Source organism: Rhinolophus ferrumequinum, chromosome 5, assembly GCF_004115265.2.
Source record: "Rhinolophus ferrumequinum isolate MPI-CBG mRhiFer1 chromosome 5, mRhiFer1_v1.p, whole genome shotgun sequence".
NCBI lineage: Eukaryota > Metazoa > Chordata > Mammalia > Chiroptera > Rhinolophidae > Rhinolophus > Rhinolophus ferrumequinum.
Genome location: NC_046288.1, coordinates 34,075,629 through 34,092,941, shown reverse-complemented (window position 1 = coordinate 34,092,941; position 17,313 = coordinate 34,075,629). Strand labels below are relative to the sequence as shown.

The 17,313-nt window shown below is 40.8% G+C and overlaps 1 protein-coding gene across 1 annotated transcript in view; it reads right to left on the bottom strand.

Moving 5' to 3' along the window:
- FRAS1 (Fraser extracellular matrix complex subunit 1) overlaps positions 1-17,313 on the bottom strand; it is a 421,740-nt gene that overhangs the window by 168,752 nt on the left and 235,675 nt on the right. The window contains exons 19-20 of the mRNA XM_033106538.1: positions 15,600-15,740; positions 13,159-13,302 (exon numbers count right to left, since the gene is read on the bottom strand). Coding sequence (XP_032962429.1) covers positions 13,159-13,302; positions 15,600-15,740 — 285 coding nt within the window. The remainder of the gene's footprint in view (positions 1-13,158; positions 13,303-15,599; positions 15,741-17,313) is intronic.

The following is a 17,313-nucleotide window of genomic DNA, read 5'->3' as shown; positions in this document are numbered from 1 at the left end:
GATTGAAAAATCAGTAGTGGGTGGACAAGAAAGACAAGAGAAGGAGGAAAAGAATCTGGTGGGTGGGGGGGAGGAAGATGGGGTTTTCTCTGGAGTTTTTTGAGTATGGTATTCCTGTGGGTCATTTGTCCAGCAGGTAGATGACGATGAGGGCCTGGAGATAATCAGCATGTGTGCACTGAGATGGAATCTAAGGAGAAAACAGAAATTAGGGCTGCATTCAGGCTGTGAAAGACTCTGAGGTCCTAAAGGAAAGGGGCTGGGGGAGGAAGGAGAGGGGAAAGAGAAAGAGGAAAGGAGGGAGGTGAAATGAGTAACCAGAAGAAGAAATAACAAACTGGAAAGACCAGCTCATGAAAGTAATGGGGCACACGGGCTCTGGGTCACAGATAGGGGGAATCCCTGGGCCAGGGAGAAGGAACTCCTTTTTCAAAGGGAGGAATGAGAGAAAAGGAGCCATGTAGAAGATACAGAACATTTGAGCTTGTTGTTCTTATTTTAATCAGATTATGTTTATCTGCTAAACAACAACAACAACAAAAAGCAAAGATGTAAACTAATCTGAGTAAGATTTCAGTTGAAGAAAAGTGCGGAGAGTGCACACGGAAAAGCTATGGTGGGCAACATGACAAAGCATCACAAAGAGTTCTCAATAATATGATTGCCAAAAAGCAGAGAAGGTCTTCTTGCAACTTGATTAGGTGATGAAGGCTGACAATACAGTGGTCACATGCGTGTCCTCTGAAGTGGCACTGTTTCAAAGCCTAGTTCTCCTTACTTGCTACAAAACATTGGGTAAATTAGTTTAATGCCTCCAATCTCGGTTTCTTGGGCTATAAAATGGAGATGTTACTAATCACAGGACCAACCTCCTGGTGTTGTAGTCAGGATTAAACTAGATAATGTATGTGAAGGGCTGGCATATAGTAAGTGCTCAATAAACATTAGCGATTATTCTTTATCTGCAGTAGATCCAATCAGAACTGAAGTTGATATTGATGATCATGCTTGCATTTAAGTCACTATTTTGCCTGTTACATGTAAACCACAGAGACTGACATGTGTGTAAGAAAAGTAGGTAAGTGCAGCCTTAGCAATTTTTATCTCTCTAGTACTGAAAATGAAATCTACGAGTCTAAATTCAGCTGTATTCTTTAAGCATACACCCTCAAAGTCCTTCTCGGCAATTCAAGCCCTGGCTTGTAGTTCTTATGAAGAGAATAGCAATCCTGACTTCATTGGGAGCCCTGCCAGCTTGAAAGCTTGTAAGATCTTTCTGTCATTACCAAAGCTAGGTAAGATAGTGTTTAGTAAAAGTTACATGAAGACGAAAATATAAGTTCTTTTTAATTTAGGAAGGCCCAATTTAAACATAGGTCATGTTCTTTTGTCTGAAAGAAAAAGTTCAAAGAAATGCTTTGAAATATTCAATCACCCTTCAGCGGACAGTGTGGCCAGTTAAATAAAACACAAATTGGGAGAACAAGAAAGATACAATCATTGAAAGTTCCAAAGAGAGACTGGATATATACAATTCATAGTTCAAGCAATAGGAGATAGGGTGACAAGATGAAAAATAAGAAAATGCATTGCAAAAGAAGAAGATAAGGAAAATAAATAAGCAAGTGTTAAAAAAAAGAGAAGACATCAGAAAATTGAAAACATATAGATATAGAAGAGTAGGGCCAGATGGAATGAAGTTGGAGGTGAAAAAGTAGAAAAAAAAGAACCCCCCCCCCAAAAAATGGTTCACACTAAGAAAGAGCCTTGATATAATTACCACACGATGCATTACAAGGCAATTATAGAAGACATTAGAATCCCAGATTGAGTCATTCATTCACTCAACATTTCTTGATCAGCATCTATTTGTTAGAGGGGCACTACACTGAGTTCTTCCCAGTTCTGCCAGGAGGTTTCTTGGAATGATCAAATTGAAAATTATAAAATTCCACAAACACACCATTATTTCTTTTAACAATAAATAATATGAAAAACAGACCTAGTCCAGCTAAAGCCTTGAAGATCATAATTAACATACCATGGACCAAGAAGGAAATCTATCTGCTGCTAATTACCACCCAAGTCCACAACAGGAAATGGCCAATCAAAGTAAGTAACACAAACACAATGAAATGCTAATTAGCCATTAAAAATGAAAATTCTGTGGATTATTTGAATATTTGCCAATATATGGCAATATATAAACTAAAGTGATAGTTAAGAGAAACAAAGAATGAGGTAGCCATTGATAACTAAGTAAAATACATAAATGTATATGTTGAAAGAGATTAAATGTAGTGATATAAATTATTCAAATATAGTATGCATTAATGTTTATTTAGAGTTTATTGTTTAATAATAATAATATACAATATCGTGTTTCCCCAAAAATAAGACCTAGCTGGACAATCAGCTCTCATGCGTCTTTTGGAGCAAAAATTAATATAAGACACAGTCTTATTTTACTATAATATAAGACTGGGTCTTTAATATAATATAATCTAATATAATATCAGGTCATATATTAATTTTTGGTCCAAAAGACACATTAGAGCTGATTATCCAGCTAGTTCTTATTTTCGGGGAAACACAGTAGGACCACATGTACATATGGCAGTCTAAATCAGCTTCCTTAGCATTTAAAACAGACTAGTAACTTTTACCACACCAGAGCCTGCTGGGGCAAATGCCACTCAGTAGGGTAAGCCCTACTCACAGCATCCCGTAAGCTGTGGATGGGGCCAAACCCCACAGCTAATCAGCGAGAGGGTCAATCCTACCCAATGGCATGCCAATAGCAATCAAATCTCAACTATAGTCTCCCAGGTCACCTGCTCTAGGTGCTCTAGGAGTGTCCCTTGTATGGATTATGTATTGTATGTGTACAATCCATACAAGGGACACTCCTAGAGCACGCAGAGCAGGTGACCTGGGAGACTGTGCCAGGGCTCCACAGGCCACCCAACCAAGATTGGGGGACATAGCAGATCTACCTAATACATAGAAACAAATGCAGAGAGGCAGCCAAAATGAGGAAACAAAAAAATGCTTCCCAAATGAAAGAACAGGAGAAAACTCCCCCCCAAAAAACTAAACAAAATGGAGGCAAGCAACCTATTAGATGCAGAGTTCAAAACAATGGTTATAAGGATACTCAAGGAACTCAGTAATTACTTCAACAAAGAGATAACAAGCATAAAAAAGGATAGAAAAACCATGAAAAAAGAACCAGTTGGAAGTGAATACAGTAACTGAAATGAAAAAACGCACTAGAAAGAATCACCAGCAGACTAGATGACGCAGAGGACTGAATCAGTGATTTGGAAAAAAAAGGTAGCAGAAAACACCCAATCGGAAGAACAAAAAGAAAAAAGAATCCAAAAAAAAAAAAAGAAGATAGTTTAAGAAACCTTTGGAACAACATCAAGTGTAACAACATTCACATCATAGGAGTACCAAAAGGAGAAGAGAGAAAGCAAGGGATTGAGAACGCATTTGAAGAAAAAAGACTGAAAACTTTCCTAATCTGGAGAAGAAAATACACACACAAGTCCAGGAAGCACAGAGAGTCCAGAACAAGATAAACCCAAACAAGCCCACACCAAGACACATTATAATTAAAATGGCAAAGATTAAAGACAAAGAAATAATCCCCAAAGCAGCAAGAGAAAGGTAACTAGCAACTTATCAGGGAGTTCCTATGACTGTCAGCTGATTTCTCAACAGAAATTTTGCAGGTCGGAAGGAATTGGCATGAAATATTCAATGTGATGAAAAGCAAGGACCTACATCCAAGACTACTCTACCCAGCAAGGCTATCATTTAAAATCAAAGAACAGATAAAGAGCTTCCCAAACATGAAAAAGCTAAGGGAATTCATCACAAACAAACCAGCATTACAAGGAATGTTAGAGGGACTTCTTTAAGACAGAAAAGAAAAGATCAAAATTATGAAAAATAAAATGGCAATAGCTACATACCTATCAAAAATTACTTTCAATGCAAATGGATTAAATGCTCCAATCAAAAGACATAGGAAGGGGGCCAGCCCAGTGGTTCAGGCGGTTGGATCTCCATGCTCCTAACGCCAAAGGCTGCTGGTTCGATTCCCACATGGGCCAGTGGGCTCTCAACCACAAGGCTGCCGGTTTGATTCCTCGACTCTCGCAAGGGATGGTGGGCAGCGCCCCCTGCAACTAAGACTGAACATGGCACCTTGAGCAGAGCTGCCACTGAGCTCCCGGTTGGCTCAGTTGGTTGGAGTGTGTCCTCTCAACCACAAGGTTGCTGGTTCGACTCCCGCAAGGGAAGGTGGGCTGTGCCCCCTGCAACTAATAACGGCAACTGGCCCTGGAGCTGAGCTGTGCCCTTCACAACTAAGATTGAAAGGACAACAACTTGACTTGGAAAAAGTCCTGGAAGTACACACTGTTCCCCAATAAAGTCCTGTTCCCCTTCCCCAATAAAATCTTAAAAAAAAAAAAAAGACATAGGAAGGCTGAAGAGATAAGAAAACAAAACCTTTACATATGCTGCCTACAATAGACTCACTGCAGATTGAAAGACAGACATGGACAGAAAGTAAAGGAATAGGAAAAGATAGTTCATAAAAATGGAAACAAAAAATAAAAACAAAAAAAGCTGGGGGAGCAATACTTATACCAGAAATAACAGACTTTAAAACAAAGCCCATAATAAGATACAGAGAAGGATCCAGTAATTGCACTTCTGGGTATTTATCTGGAGAAACCCAAAACACTACATCAAGGGGATGTGTACATCCTTATGTTCATTGCAGCGTTGTTTACAATGACCAAGATGTGGAGGAAGCCTGGGTGTCTGCTGATGGAAGAATGGATAAAGAGGAGGTGGTACATATACACAATGGAATATTGCTTGGCCATGGGAGCGAATGGGTTCTTGCCATGTGCAGTGGCATGGGTGGACCTGAGTGGAGTGTCAGACAGAGAAAGAAAGATGTGATGTCATTTTGCTTATATGTGAACTCTAAAGAACAAAATAAACAAACAAAAGAAAAATAAACTCATAGATACAGAAAACATTTTGATGGTTGCCAGATGAGAGGGGGTTTGGGTGTGTGGGTGAAAAATAAGGGAAAGGGATTAAGAAGTACAAGTTGGCTGTTACAAAGCAGTTTTGGGGATGCAGGGCATAGCATAAGGAATATAGTCATTAATATTATAATAATTACGTACGGTGTCAGACGGGTGAAAGATGGGAGGGGGTTGGGGGGCAGGGTGAGAAAGGTGAAGGGATTAAGGACTAAACATTGGTGATTATAAAGTAGTGACAGAGATATAGAGTAAAACGTAGGGAATATAGTTAATAATATGGTAATAACTATGTACCGTGTTGCCCCGAAAATAAGACCTAACCAGAAAATAAGCCCTCGCATGATTTTTCAGGATGACATCCCCTGAACATAAGCCCTAATGTGTCTTTTGAAGCAAAAACTAATATAAGACCCAGTCTTATTTTTGGGGAAACATGGTATATTGCCAGGTGGGTACTAGACGAGTCAGGGGGATCACTTCTTAAATTATATAAACGTCTAACCTGTATGCTGTACACCTGAAATTAATATAAAATAATACTGAATGTCAACTGTAATTGAAAAATTTAAAAAAGGCGGGGGGAAGGTGAAGCGTACTTCCAGGTATAAAACAAATTCCCAGGTATAAAACACGTAAGTCATGGGGACGGGATGCACAGCCTAGGGGATACGGTCAATCGTACTGCGATAGGGAGGTGTGGTGTCAGATGGTTCTGGACTTATCATGGCGATCATCTCTTTAGGTATAGAAATGTTGGAGAACTATGGTATATTTCTGAAACTGAGGTAATATTGTTATATATATATAGAATTTATTATGCAATCTAATCACAGAGGTAAACATAGCTGGTACGGACATGTGGTTAAAATACTCTGAAAAGCAGAACTGAGAAACCTGTTAAAAGCTGCCAATAACATCTTCCCTTTATTCACTTTATTTTTCTAAAAATTAAATTTATTGGGGTGACATTGGTTAGTAAAATTACATAGGTTTCAAGTGTACAATTCTGTAATACATCATCTATCTATTGCATTGTGTGGTCACCACCCAGAGTCAGTTCTCCTTCCTTCACCATATATTTGATCCCCTTTTCCCTCTTCTACCATCCCCCCTGCCCCCTTACCTTCTGGTAACCACTAAATTGTTATCTGTGTCTATGAGTTTTTGTTTCTTTCTTTGTCTTGTTCGTATGTTAGCTATGTTTTTAATAAAAATCTTTAAAAAAAATCATTCTTAGTCTCTGTTGTACATAATCAACTGTATTTGGCATCACAGAGTACAACAAAATGGTTAAGTATTTGGATTCTGGAATCACACTCTCTAGGTTCAAATCTTGGCCCTATCTTCCAATTTTTGTCATTTTGAACAAGTTACTTAACCTTTCTGTGTTTTAGTTTCTTCATACATAATGGAGATCAAATTAGTACCTATCTTGCAGGATCATTATTAGTATTAAATGTCAAAATGCATTCAAAGCAATTAGCACAGTGCTTATTACATAATGAGCCGTCAGAACAGTCACCTATTATTAGACATCAGGAAAAGATCACTCAGAGAGAACATGAACTTGTCAATGCCAAGTACTAGCTAAGTGGCAGAAACAATCAGCATACCAGGAATTACTATGTGAGAGAAGCCAAGAGGACGCTGGTCTTAGAAGGGAAGGCATCTGAGCCAGGCCGTGAGGGATGGTTGGGTAGGATTTTGATGATCAAAATAAGGTAATAGCTGCTCCACGTTTATAGTGTGTGTCTCTTTCCTTCCTTTCAGCTTACAGCTGCAGGAGCAGCTACAGCAAGATGTAGGGCAGTGCCAAACGTCCTCCCCCACAAACAGAAGCTGCTGTAACACAGAATTGGCTCTCACCTCTCTGGCTTCAAGTGACTGTGTCTGGAAGCAGAGAGCTGGTACACTGGCTCAGACAGGGCTCCATCCCACGTCCTCAATTATGTTTAACTGGAACTGGTTTTTTCTCATTACTCAGTGTTGTAGTTGTTTCAGCTTATTCCAAAATAAGGATTTGTTGCTCTTTTAAACTGTTCATTTTAACTTTTTCACTACTTTTTCTAGGGACTTCCTTTAGAAATGATGGTAATAAATGGGGAATATCATGGAAGGGGTCAAAAAATTTTTTTTTAAATTATTTGGAAGAAAAATGTTAAAAGGTTTTCTAACCAACACATGGCTTCACACAGGTTCAGCGAGTAAACACTTTTCAGACCCAACGCTGGAGGATAATTGCTGGTTGCTCCTTGGTGCTCTTTAGCAGGCAAGAGAGTGGCAAACCTAAGCCTCCTCAGTGAACCCTCTGCTTGCCCAGAGAGAGAAGCAGGAAGGATGGGAGGGAAGGAAGGAAGGAGGGAGGGAGGGAGTCTATGATCTGAGGACAGGTTCATTATTTCATTTTACCTTTCAAGAGTGCCAACAAGTTATTCAACACATTAACATCAGTTAGTGCAGCGCTTCCCAAAGATTGTTCTGCAAACCACTGGTTAGCTTTGGGAGAAGCTGTAATCAATGAAGGGGAGGGGTCTGCAATTAATTGTTTGGGAAATCATGTCCAGCTTCCTTCATCTTAGAGATGCACAATGCACACCTGTTTACTTAAGTTCTGAGAAATCCTGCTTTAAAGAAAGTTGCTTAACGTTATGGAACAGAGAGGGTCCCCAATTTACTTAGCCAGGAGTCTATTTTTTTGCATGTAACACATATTACCATTGCTTAGAACCTAAGTACCACCATGGATTACAACATGAAAATACTCAGAGTAATATTTCTTTACTGACATTTGTCTTCTCTTGCTTACATTCTGGCACAGATGTATGGAAAAAAAAAATGGACCAGCATTTAAAAAAACTACTGCTTAAGCAAACATATTTTTTAATACCCCAGAATTATGCCACCCTAACAAATCAACTGTTTAAAATTTTCCAGTATGCCACTCTACAATGTTACTCGCAGTATTATGCCCTTTTCTACATAAGAACTCAAAAGTATAGTCATTCCAGTAGGCCATTCCACAAAGCCCAAGGCACATTTTTTATGCATCTGCTCTTGGATATTTCTCACTTCTTTTTAATTCTCACCAACTTTTATAAACAGGAGAAAGGTTTTAGCTGAGAAAAACAAATGGAGAAAGCACTTCAGGCTTTGACATTTTTGGATAATCTTAAGATGTGGGCATATATTAAGAAAAAAAATCTATGAAGAAAAAAACCTGGCTTTCCATAACACTTAACCAGGTCTGCTGCAATCTTATCCACTCCTGCCTTTAACCCCAGTTCATTTATCTCTGTTGAAAACTTTCAGCCCTGGCCTAAATCTCACAAACTGTATATTTGCTTTGATAGACTTAAAGGGAAAAAACCCACACATATGACATCTCCATATGTGATAACACATTGAGGTTATTGGACCTGTTCCCAGGATGTGTTTATTCTTGCCTGTGTGATAGATTAGATGTAATTTTCTTTCTTAAACAGCCAAGAGCAATTAAAAGGTCTCGGATGATGATCTTAGGTACAGCCCAGACAGAGAATAAATCCCGTGAGTAAATCCAACCACCCTGCAAAGCTCACAGGTGATAGAGAAAGCAGAGAGGGTCCTTCCCCAGAGCTTCCACTGTGCCAAAACTTCCCAAGAATGATGAAAATACATTCCACTGATGGCACTGCCTGGAGTGGATTATCTTGTGGTTTGTCTATCATCACAGGACTCTTCCTAACACCTTCCTGAGTTTAGATAAAAGTCATTGAAATGTTCCATGAGGTTAACTATGACCTGACTAAAGCAACACTTCAGCTAAAAACAACATTCCAGGACTTTAAGTTCAGGGTAAAATAAAGACAGCAGATGAACTACAGTCAGAAACCTGTATTCACGTAGAACTCCAGCCTCCTCTGGACAGCTACCCCTGGATGTCCAATGGTCACCCGATATCGAACTTGTCCAAATTCCAAACATATCATCTCCCTATTCTGGCCCTTAAGTCCTCCAATTTATTTGACCAGAAATCTGGAAATCATGCCCCAAACTCCCTCTCCCTCAGCCCCCAGGGCTAGGAGACAGCCAACTTCTGTTGCCTCTACAGTAGTTCCCCTTTATCTGTGATTTTGTTTTTCGTGGTTTTAGTTACCCCGGTCAACCACTGTCCAAACATATTAAATGGAAAATTCCAGAAATAATTTATAAGTTTTAAATTGCGCGCCGTTCTGAGTAGTATGGTGAATCTCCTGCCATTCTGTATCGTCCTGCCGGGAATGTGAATCATCCCGTTGTCCACTGTAGCCACACTATATACACTACCTGGCCACCTGGCCATTAGTTACTTAGTGGCTGTCTTGGTTATCAGACTGACTGTCATAGTATCACAGTGCTTGTGTTCAAGTCACCCTATTTTACTTAATAATGGCCCCCAAAGCACAAGAATAGTTATGCTGGCAATTCAGATATGCCAAACAGAAGCCATAAAATGTTTCCTTTAAGTAAAAAGGTATGTATGTATAGGAAAACACATGGCATACAAAGGGTTCAGGACTATACATTCCAAGACCACCTCAGACATCCACTGGGGGTCTTGGAATGTATCTCCCACAGATAAGAGGGGACTGCTGTTAGATTGAATCATATGAAATTTCCACTACGTGACCATTTGTGCCCATAAAATAGCAATCTCACATGGGCTAACGTAATATTTAATAATACTTAGTGCATCTATGCCTGCTTCTCTTCATTCCCTCAGCAATTTTCTCATTAGAGGCCTTCATCTCCCATCAGGATTCCTATAACTACCTCCCAAAGGCCTTCCTGCCCCTAGGTTTGTTTTCTGGAAAACAATCTTCCACAGATCTTTCTCTTGACAGAGAAATGACCACAACACCCCCCTCCTTAAAAACCTTCAAGTAATCCCCACAGCCTTGATAACAAAGCGTGTTCTCCTTAAACAGAACATACAAAAGCCTTAATGACTTGGCCCTGCTTCCTTCTGTTTCAGGTCCCACCCCACTCCCATATTAAGGATTGGCATTCTCCTTAAGTCTTTGTTGGTGCCTTAATAGATAACATTCTTTGGCCCACTTTCTGGAATGTTCTCCCCTCCAAGTCTCTAAAGCCCTCTAAAGTCTTACATATCTTTCAAAATCATCTCAGTTATGAAACGCTCCAGAAATCCTTCACTCCCCAGTCCACACACCCATACAACACACATACACACCCTCTGGTCTAGGGTAGGGTCTTGTCCTACAGGCTCATCTCATATCCACAGCAATATCATTTTCAACACATATCCTCTTCCTTCCTACACTGTATGTTTTCTGAATGCAAGCACCGCATCTTATTCATCTTTGCATCCCCAGAGCCCAGCACAGGCCTAGCACAGAGCATGTGCTTAATAAATGTTTGATGAAGCAATACATGAATGAATGCTTTACAATGCTGCAGAGAGAAAAGGGGGGTGTTCAGAAGGGCATATATTTATTGAAAAAGTCACGTCAGGATCAATACAGTTCTCTGAAAGATCAACAATGGAAATTACTGGTCAATTTTTTCTATACCAAATACTCATACACCAGTCTCTAGTCAACAAAGGATTTCCAAACACCAGACAATGGTTACCTTATTTAAAACTTTTATGTATTATACCTAATTACCAGGACAGCTAGGGTTTGTCCCTTGCAGTTCATTTTAGTGGGACCTGCTCTTCTAGGACTAGGGACTTCCAAAGTCATTTAGTGTAGTCCCATGATTCTTTATTCTAATGGTTCCCTATCAGCCTTAAAAAATTAATACACTCCTAATCACCTAATTTACTTTCAAAGAGGACTCTGGACATTGGAGAGAACAGAGCACATTAAAATTACAATTTTCCATCTCCTTATATAAACATTTATTTAAACAAATTTCCCCCAGCATAAAATTTTTAATGCAGAACAACTTGGCAATAGAAAAGCCATCAGAAGGTCCAGCCTTCTCACTGCTCTCTCTTATCTCTCCTTGCTCCCGTCCATCTCCCACACAGTTTGCACATTTCCTGCCCATACTACATCCTCAGTCACATCACAGTCGTCTCCAAAACTCTCATTGCTATACTATATTGCCCACAAAACTCCATCCAAACGTTTTGGCCTGAGACTTTGAGTTTTCTATACCCTGGTTGCAATTTCAATTTTCCAACTGCTTTGTTTACTGTGTCTCAATATAAGCCACGTTCTTCAGCCAGATTGGACCCCTCACTGGCTGTGAATGGCCCAGCCCACATGCTCCATCCTCTGGGTCTGTTTCCTGGGAGAACCACACCCAGAAAGCCCGTCTGACCTACCTCTATCTGTGTATTCTTCAGGAAGAACTTTATGTTCTACCTGCTCCACAACGCCTTCCATTTCTTTTACTTAGCCCTCCTCTGAACTCTTACCACACTTACTGCCATTTGGTGTTACCATCTATAAGTTGCTTTGTACTCTTTGTTAATTGCACTGTGTCTGGTTCATCTCCTTCGCTCGTCCCTGGGTCCTCTCAAACAGCAACTCAGTGCCTTGTGCTCAGTAGAGTAAATAGCCACTAATGTGTGTAACCATGTCAGGGGCCTCTTAGTTCTCACGGGAGCTGTTCCTCCATATCCTAAAGTAAGAATCAGTACCTGAACTCAAGTTTACAAATGACTGGAACAGTCAGCCTCTGCCATCCCCAGAATCCTCTCCAAGGGTGGGCACTAATGCCTCCCATTTGCCTTCTTCCCAAGTCAGTCATGACTACAACTAGCAGTACTGGCAATAGGCTCATACCCTAGAGTTGGTGGGGTATCTCATCAGTGTCAAGCCTAGGCTGTCTGGGCTTCCACTTTTAATTGCCCCTAAAATGTATGCAGTCTCTACAACTGGTTTTTGCCCTGAATTCCAGCATTGTTTTGGCTTTTGCCCTGCTCTTGACAGTTTAGTCTTCCTAGGGTACAGACCTTGGAACTCAGTGTCTAGTCTTTAGCTAAGGTCATGTGCAAAACAGAAGGGATCACCAGCTGTACTTGAGCACTGCCATTGATTTGCTGACCTTCCTTCCCGCCCCCCGACCACACACAAACACCAAACTTGATAACTGAAACATCAATGCTGTTCCAGACTGAATGTGCCTATTCATACTATGATCTAAACAGTTGGCCACACCTCCTCCCTGTGCAGGGACAAGCCATACAGACAGGCCAACCCCTCCAGCATGCATCCAACCAGATCCTAGCTTTCTCACCTTCCCACTTGCCCAGTGACAACCCAGAATGCCTTCCAGGCAAGCCCTTCAGAGCTGTGACGGATGGCTGCTACAAGCAAATCCCTTCATGGTTCTTCTAAATTGGGAAAAGTAGATCAAGAAATGTATAATAACCCACTAGCCTGTAAAATCCTCTCTCCAGATAATAAGCTCTTTGAGGACAGTGTTTGTCTTATTCAGTTGTGTGTATGTGTGTGTGTGTTCCGAACACCCGACCATTAGTAGACACCCTAAGATATCTGCTGGATGAATGGTTGGATGACCCCAAATGCAGTATGGCTCCTTCATCATTATCCAAATGCCATGCTGCTTTCCTAATTTATTTCTTTTTGAGATTTGAGTTCTAAAATGAGGAGGAAAAATTCCAACTCCTGGGGCAACTGATTTACTTTGGGGTTAATCTCCCTCAATGTTTGTGGCTGGAGCTGATGGCCAAGGGTCTCTACAGCAAAGGGCATGGAATGATGAGACAACAGGGAGACAGTCTTTGGAGAGATTGGGAAATACATTTCGCTATCTTAAGCTGAAGAGTGTCACGTGCATATGAGGTTCTATTACCATGACTCCGATCTTCATTAACAGGAAGTTCTAAGTTTGTTCAGAAATTGAAAAAGTGTTATTGGAAAATTCCATTTAAATACACAAACATTTACAACATGTTTCATAGGAGGCAGTGGAGTGAGTTCCCAGACAACAAACAAATGTCTCCCCAAAAGAGCTCTTAATTTGCTGTCAAAGGACAAGTACAAGAGCCTTCTTAAGCCTGGTATGAAGAACCCCTGGTTTTGGCCAGTGGTTCTGTGACTCTGAAGGAAGTTTCACTCACCAGTACAGTACCCCACAAGGTTGAGGAACTGCTCTTCTTTACAGCTGGTTCTGCACTTCCCACCAGTAAGAGTGACATGAGGGTGACAGGAGATGCAATCATATTCCGATGGGCCATGGCACTGCCTACAGGTGGGGTGGCATTCTAGGGGGTAAAACAAGAACCAGGATTGGAATTAGCAATTCAGCATGTAAATACATCAAGTATTTAGTGCACTCCACAGATTGCATTAAGAGTAGAATTCAAACACTACTCATCTTTTGAAGATTCCCAAGCAAGCTTGGCACATGCTTAGGCCTGACCAAGAGAATGCATTTTTGGGTGTCAATGAAAATGCCATCTGTGAACAGAACATGGAATCTAGAACCATAAAAATCAGAGTGATTGACTGCATATTCCAGAAGGTCCAGCATCACCATCCCCATCCATGTAAACCCGAAGTCAGATCAAAGGGACAAAAACAGAAAAGTGAGTGGTAAGACTTCCCCTCCCTAAAATACCACGATTTAAAGAGAGCAAGCAAGGCAGAGAGAAGAGGGAGACATTTCGCTCCTCAGAAATTCCTGGCAGGCAAAGGGGGGAACCTTACACAGCAAGGGCCATTAAACTAGAGTCTGATGCCGCAATGCGATGCCTGTTTTAGTAGCAATACTTAATTAACATGCAAAGAACAGAAAATGTCTTCTTTCTGGAGGTTATCATGAGCTGTATTTGAAGTTCAATTCCTCAGACAAAATTATGATAAAACTATGTTTTGGCCAGAAAAACCACCAAATTTACAAGAGGCACTCCATTGGAAAAATAACAAGTGACTCACAGTAGGTGAGGGCAATAAAGATAAGGATGGCAAAGACTGAAAGCGGGTTGCAGCTGCGGCTGCATTTGTACTGCCAGGGCAGGCAGCGGGAGCAAGTGGATGGAAGGAGGAGATGCAAGGATGTCACTGCCAAGGACGAGGCAGCCTAAGCATGTCTGATTCCAAGAGGAGGGGAGGTGAAGGGCAGGAGCTGGGTAGAACTTGCTGGAACTGATGACAAAGAATTCCCTTCTGGCACAGAGCTGGAGGAAAGCAAAGACACAGATTTCGAGTAAAGTCAACTGCGTCTCACTACTTCTGGCAAGAGGCCAAGAGAAGATAAGGAGTTATATATATATATATATATATATATAAAAATAGCAAGCAAGCAAGAAAATGAACTACTGATTAGGAGGCGAGCATTTACTATCACCTTTTCTACATTCCTGAGGCCCTTAACTTTGAAAACACCCATCCAAAAGATACTCGCATTCTCAGGATGACTCTCACCTCTTTTTCTCCTCCCTGCCAGAATATTTCCAGTGACCTGGTTGCCCTGCCATTTGTGGTACCATCCGTTTTCTGGCTTCGAGCAGGCAAAGGCATAGACAGAGGAGAGTTGGTGCTACTCAGACTTTTCTCCCTCAAACAATTTTACACACACACACGTAAACCAACTGGGCTAGGTTGAAAGCTCATACGGACAGACAACAGTTTTAACTCCAATGACAAAGAAACCAGGAAAACCTCCCTGAGCTAAACAGAATGTGTAAAGGAAAGCAACCCCGCAGGGGCCTAGAGAGATTAAAAAGGTATTTGGAAAAAGAAAATTCCAGAAGAAATATTATATTGATCTTCAATTGTCTAAATCTGTGTTCACATTAAATTTCCTTTTTGGAGTTTGAGGCTAGATGAATCTAACAAGTATTACATAAATTTATTTTAAAAATATTTTATAAATTTACTACACATTTTCTGACTCTAGAAATACAGGTCATACAATTTTATAAGATTGGGCTTTTTCCTATAAGATGGCCTCAAGAGTCTATTTTGAAAAATAAAATAGTAATCATGATAAAATGTGTTTTGTCTTTTTTTTTCCTGTAGATACAAGAAAACAGTGCTACAATAAGATGCTTAGATTTCAGTATTTTGTCAATTCCAATAAAACCCTGCACTAATCTCAACTAGTAATTTCTAGGACCCCAGTCACTGGAAGATATAAAACTGCTCTTAAAAACATATTGGACTGACCTGTCAAAAAAAAAAATACCTCTCTCTCCTTTCCTTTATTAGGCTGTAGCCAGGGAAAGTGGGGCAGAGAACTGCAGAAGTCACGCGAAACACTGACTGATCCTACACAAATGCATCGGAACCTATGTACTTTGTCTCCTTGATGACTACCATCAAATCCATCCCTCGTTGTAAGCATAGGGTAAAGCTGCTTCTCATTTTTCACTTCTTTCATGCTTCCTTATTAGAAGAAGAGAATTTCTCTTGTTCTTACTCCTACAAGTTCAAAACAAGGATTTACAGCCCAACCTTAGTCCCCTGGTATGACAAGATTTCTAATTACAGTGTCTGGCTGCATTATGAAGACAAAATATGGGCATAGGGAATATGTTCCAGCATGTTACAGACTCACCTGTACAACTGCCTTCCTGGTTAAAGTGTCCATCTGGGCACTGGAAGAGGCATTGCCCATCCAACAGCACATGGGAAAGCCGGCAGGCTGTGCAATTATGAGGGCTCTTCCCTGCACACCCGAAACAGGATTGGTGGCAAGCTGGGAGAACGAGAAAGCAGAGGAGACAATCAGGAAAGCCACCATATGACAAGTGCAATAGCTCTGTCCCTCCCGTTAAGAGTCCTAGGTTAGAACGCATTCTGCACATTCACTTGATTTTCCCAAGGACACATCACATGCTTCTTTCTAAAGGCCATGTCCTACAAAGCAAGCATCTGTGGAACCCAGATTAAGTAAGGCATAAATGCCACAAAACAGAAATAACCATTTGCAGAGTCATACATTTCTTTCTGTCCAAGTTCTCATTCTCAGCGAATGTCAAATAAAGAACAGGAAGCCATAAAACAGATCTTCTTCCCCTAGGACAGCTCCTCTACCATCGCTAGACAGTGGGCTGCTCATCAGCCTGCTCAGATTAAAGAGAAAGGGTTATGGAAGCTTTACGTATTGATTCCGTAAAGGTTTATATGGTGCCTGCTTTCTGAGGCAGACTGGATATACACAGGTGAGAAGAATTGTCCAACACTTTGAGCTGCTGAAACCAGCTGCATCAACAGACTCAGAAGCAAGTAACTGGGATACAATGACTGGGAGACGGAGTATAGCACAGAGAATAAATAAGAGCATCGCATTCTAACCCTGTGTGACCTTGATTAAGTTATGTAATTTCTCAAGACTCCTACTTCCTCATGTATGAGAATAAAAACTACACATACTGCATGTGAGATTGTGGACACTCATTGGGTTGACGCATGTAAAGTTCTTAGGATAGTGCTAAACACATAGGAAGGGTTTAATGAATCTTAGCTATAATCATTACCATTAAATGCGATGTTACAAGTACCCACAGGTGTAAAAAAGAAATGTGGAAGCAAAGAGAAAGAAAATATCTCTGTTTGCCTACATCAGACTTTTAAGAATAAAGGGGATATTTGTACCATTCCCCAAGGGTGGTCAGTGTATTAATCATGCTTTTTTATATTCAGTATTTCTGATAGTTTGACAGCAGAGACCCTGGTGATCTTCGAGAGACGGCCCCTCCCAGGGCTAGCCAATTTCTAGAGACAGTAAATGACTAGGCTGTGAGTGCGCCTGTCATATGCTAACTAAGCTGCCCAAAATTCATACACCCATCACCTGCTCTATTGCAGCTTACACTCAGGTATACTCTCCACCTGCTCTAATCACTCCAGTGCCAGGTACCAGACACTACACCCCAGAGCCCACTGAAGTTATTCAAACTAGCCAATCCTAAGGCTGTTTCCCTGCCTTGCTTGTTCTTTGCCACAGAAACCAAAATAAAGGCTCTTGCCCACGTTTTCCCCTCACTCCCTCCTGACTGACCCTATGTGGCCCCTCTATGGAGTGACATGCCCCCTTCTCTTCAGAACTGTGACTAATAAACTATCTTTTCAATCTTTTCAATAGCAATCATCTCCTAATTTGTTGGTCTCACCATACCTGAATGAAAGTAAAACCTACATCTTGAAACCTGAATTCACTTCTAATCATTCATTCATTTGTTGTCAAGCATCAAGGAAGTCTAAGTGCTTGGGATACAACAGTGGGTAAGACAAACACCTGGTTCTTACCCAGGTGGATGACCCCATGC